The 4,665-nt window shown below is 37.8% G+C and overlaps 1 protein-coding gene across 1 annotated transcript; it reads left to right on the top strand.

The window, feature by feature from the left end:
* Positions 1-1,050: 1,050 nt before the first annotated feature.
* LOC104817114 (DDT domain-containing protein DDR4) lies at positions 1,051-4,317 on the top strand. The gene is made up of 11 exons (XM_010546188.1): positions 1,051-1,308; positions 1,606-1,716; positions 1,933-2,019; positions 2,111-2,148; positions 2,242-2,323; positions 2,492-2,598; positions 2,684-2,843; positions 2,930-3,022; positions 3,132-3,258; positions 3,345-3,387; positions 3,802-4,317. Exons 1-11 carry the CDS (start codon positions 1,141-1,143, stop codon positions 4,049-4,051), a joined length of 1,266 nt encoding a protein of 421 aa, XP_010544490.1. The 5' UTR covers positions 1,051-1,140; the 3' UTR covers positions 4,052-4,317.
* The last annotated feature ends 348 nt before the right edge of the window (positions 4,318-4,665 follow it).

The following is a 4,665-nucleotide window of genomic DNA, read 5'->3' as shown; positions in this document are numbered from 1 at the left end:
TTATAATAAAATTAAATTAAGATTTTAAAATAAAGTTAGAGAAAATAAAATGGTGAGAGAAATTTGGATAAATTTAATTATTTTTTAAAGAAAATTAGAAGAACACTAGAAAAGAAAAAAAATTATAATAATGATAAGATTGTAATATAGAGATAGATAAAATAAAATGGTGAAAGAAATTTGAACAAATATAATCATTTAAAAAACATAGAAGAATAATATAATTATACGATTAGATTCAATTTATTAACCAACCGGCGAATTTCTATTGGATAATTTAGATGTGATTATTATTAAGGGTGGGTATTTTGGACCAAACCGAATCGAAAATAAAGTATTTTTTTCGATTCGAACCGTTTAAAATTTCTGAACGGTATTTTTTTTTAAAAAATCGAATTTTCTGCAACCGAACCGAATTTTAAAAAATCCTGAAAAACAAAAAACTTTTCATTATTTTTTTTTAATAAAAATCGGAACCAAACCGAACCAGAACCGAAGCGAACATAATATAAAAACCGATTGTTATCTACTTTTATAAAACCGAACTGATACATTCCCGTCCCGAATACGAACCGTTTTTCAAAACGCTTACCCCTAATTATAACCCCGAATTATTATTGTTTTCATTCTCATGTAAAATATTAATAACTTTGCGACTCTTCCATTTATTAACCGGGATATGGCAACAAAACAACATAACTTTTCATATATATATATATATATGTATAATTAATAATTAAATCATTTTTATAATCTCTTTATAAAAAATACAAAATCATTTCTTATCGACAAAAACAAATCATTGACATAAACATTATACATCATCTATATAACGATACTTTAATCTTACACAATATAATGCAATTTTATAGATATATTTTTTTAATAATAAACAAACAATCTATTTATTTTTTTTACCACATTTATATCAACCAAATGTTACAATAAGATCATAAATAATCTGGGCCTAGTAATAAAATAATTAAATAAACTTGCCTAGCGGTGGACAGTTCTAGGGTATAATTATTAGTTAGTAAAAGAATCCTCTTTTGGCGGGAGTATTCCCAGAATTTCTCCATTTCAGGCTCTTCGTCTCCCGCAAAACCCTTTGCTCTCCCATTCCTCTCCCTCTCTCTGAAAATGGTTTGCGGTCGCCGGATAACAGCCTCGCAGGCCGGACATGTCTGTGCGACGATGGAAGAAGAACTCGGCGGTGGCTCGACCATGTCGGGCGATTCGTCTCCCGAGTCGGAGGTGAAACAACTGCGTGGACGTTGGGAATTGGCCTCTGCTCTCAATTTCTTAAATGTAAGATTCTCTCTGAGCTTCTCCGCAGCTATAAAGAAAATGTCAGGGGTTTTTTTTTGTGGATTTGTGTGTGCACGTTATCCTTGGTTTCGCTGCTCTGAAGAATCTCCGTGGTTCCTTACTAGTATTTCCCAGATGCTTTTAGGCTTTTGTACGAATTCATGGGTAACTGATTGTGCTCTTGTTCTGTATAATCATGTGGAAACGCTAACTATATTGGGTGATTCAAAGTGAAAGGCTCTACCAATTGATTGTTTGGCTTTTGGGTTTTCATTAGAGATTTTGTTATTCGGACAGGTCTTTGAACCAGTTATCGCGGATGAATTGAAGCTAACGGCTGAGGAGATTGAGACGGGTCTCATCGAATCCAACAATACTAATGCTCGGCTTCACATTGCGCTTTTGAAGGTTACAAGTTCATTTCTAACTTCATTTTTCCTCTCCGGTGTGATTGTTTGTCTCTTTGTTACGGAGCTTAATGTCTCTGTAGTGTTTCGGCCTTCTGATGGTTGCCCTAAGTGGTTGTTCATTGTATTCAATATTTTCTGAATCTGGATTTTTCTCTTGTTTTTCTCGCGTCTGTCTTTAGTGTAGCTAACAAGACTTTCAAATCCTTCTTATCAGGGAATACCGCCTGTCAGTAAATCGCTTGAGGATTCGGATGCTTGGATCACTGTGTTGTGTAAGAAACTCACCCCGTGGTGGCCATGGGTAAGGGCTCGAGGAACCTTTGGAAGAGATTCTCCTTGTATAAACCCCCCTTGAATCGTGGTATGATTTTCATAACGCTTCTGGTTTGCAGATTGCTGAGGGTGACATGCCTATAACCGCAATGAAAGGGTAGTGATGAAGCAACCTACCATTTGCATTTAAGATTTTAGTCGTGTTTGAACTGGAATCAATTGTACCATTTTCTTTCTATGGCATTGCTAGGGAAGAGATATCGGAATACCAAGGGCTTGACCCTACTAATCGCCTATACATTTTGAAAGCACTTTGCGAGCTTCGAGCTGAAGTAATTTCTTGTGCTTTTTCTATGTTCACTTGCTTTTGTAGTTCAAATGTTGAAGATTATTGACTGCATGGCAGCTTGTTTGAGGTCCTCTTACAGATGTTTTGCTACTTGCTTTTGTTGTTTTCCTTTCTAACCGCATCTTCTTGATTTTTGTGGTGGATGATGTAGCAAGATGACGTGCTCTCGTATATCAATGATAATGTGAAGCAAGGTACCCAAGTTTCGTTCTTTCGCAAGGAGAAGTTAGGAGGAGATGGAAAGAAAATTTCCTATTGGTACCAACTTGGCTTCTTGCTTCTTTCCATTTTTCACATTGTGCATGCGTGTCAGTCTTTTTTTCTTCATTTTTTGCCATTCTAGGTTTGATGGTAATGACATCCAGGGCTATAGATTATACAGGGAAGTCACTGAAACTAATAGAAAGACTAACAGAAGGAGAAATAAGTGCTTAGCGTTGTCTCCTGGAAGTTTCCACTGGGAAACATTAGCAACCAATCTTGAGGAATTTTACATCGTCTCGGTAAGAGTTTTGTACTTGTTTGTGCTTTTGTGGTTTACAAGGTACGGAATTTCTTCTTCTTTTTAATCATCACCCCGTAATGGCAGAAAGAACTCTCGTCAAGCAAATCTTCTGCTTTGACTGCTACTGGCCAAATGATTGAGAACGATGTCATTCCCCTTGTGGAGAACCTTCAGAAAGTATTCACATTTTTCTTTAGCTACATCCTCAGAATTGATTCTTTCAGTTCTATGCATATTTTCTATGCCTCGTACGTGACTGAATTTTCATTTCATTTTGCAATTATAGAAGAAAGAAAGGGTCTTGAAGAAGAAGATGAAGCAAGAGATGCTCGCCAAAGTGTCAGCAAATATATGCTATCCTACGCGCACTACCCGTCCTTGTCGTAATCGCACGCCTGCTACGTACACCTTTGGTGCTGTCATCTTTCCTTTCATGGCTTCTTGATTGGTCTAGTATTACGATTCAGCAAGGGTTACTGATTGGATAGTTCATATGCAGATGAGTATGACAGGATGATCAGCCAGGCTGTTGAAGAAACAGAGTAAGATACTCTTTGTCATTCTAGCCTTGTTTCTCGGTACAAAAATTCTGTTCTCTTGTAATCTAAACTAGACCTGTGATCAATTGATCTCATCTGTCCTGTCGTAGTATTTGCAACTTGTCATAGACCCTTTTAGTTTTTATCACAAGAGAAAATGGTTCAGGTAAAATTACAATAGACAAAAGAGTGTTCATAGTCATACCATGATTGCCCACATGTTCCAGATCGTTGTCTGCGGTCTCTCCCATAATGGATTGTGTTGTTGGCTGTAAGAGACTTGAATCCATCTATACAGTTGGTTTATCGAGCATTCGGGTCTCATTCGCATATTGATATATCTCTAGATCCCTCACTCGCATATTTTCTAGATCTCTGGCTGTTATTTTTAATATGTGCCAAATCTCTGTGGTTCAGCGAATCAGATGGAGATAATGAGCAGAGAAGGAAGCGGAAGCCTGAGCAAGAAGAGGATGAAGCACCTGAAACTGATAGTGGCGAAGACTCGAAAGAAGGCTGCTACAATGGAAGAAACAATGATGAAAGTTCTGATAGGGACCAAAACCGAAAAACGAGTGCAAAAAACAGGTTGAGGCAGAGACCGACGAGGAACTCAGCCTTGTTGCAGTCTGTTGTGGTGCTTGACTCCGAGGAGGACGAAACTTAGGAAAAAAAACACAGTAACCAAGAGAAGGAGCATGACGTTTTTTTGAATCGGAAACTCCCAGCCTGAAGGATCTCTCACAATTCCCAGTTTCTTTTATCCGCAGATGGAACAAAAGGCAGCTTTGTGTTCATTACTTTTTGATGGAAAGGAAATTAGAGTTTTGTTTTTGTTGCTGCAAAAGCCAGGGGGCGTAGGAGGATGTTTAAATATTTGTAACAGTGTTTTTCCTTACCGGCATTTATATATATCGCTATTAATTTCTATGAAGATTAGTGAGTGTCATTATTTTGTTAGAGGTCATCCTGAATGTTGAGCGTTTTCCTGTTGGCTCTCCGCTTGTTACAGAGTGGCAGATGTTTGTCTTGGTTTGCTCTGTGTTTTGGTGTCCGGACATTTAAAAGAGCGTGGAGCACCAAGAGAGCGAGAAACGGGAAGTCCAACTATATCTACGGACTTGGCTCTTCGGATCGTGGAGCTCGTTACCGGTCCAATGGGCGGTTACTGATGGAATTCCTGGGATCTCTAGAGCGAATCATATTCCTAAGAGATCGATTTTAGGGTTGTGCAGCGGATATAAAACAAAAATTTGAATAAAACCCTAGAACCATGCTTCT

The sequence above is a fragment of the Tarenaya hassleriana genome, unplaced genomic scaffold (genome assembly GCF_000463585.1).
Source record: "Tarenaya hassleriana unplaced genomic scaffold, ASM46358v1 Cleome265, whole genome shotgun sequence".
Classification (NCBI taxonomy): Eukaryota; Viridiplantae; Streptophyta; class Magnoliopsida; order Brassicales; family Cleomaceae; genus Tarenaya; species Tarenaya hassleriana.
Note: the sequence above shows the minus strand (reverse complement) of the source record. Positions and strands in the feature narration are given on the sequence as shown.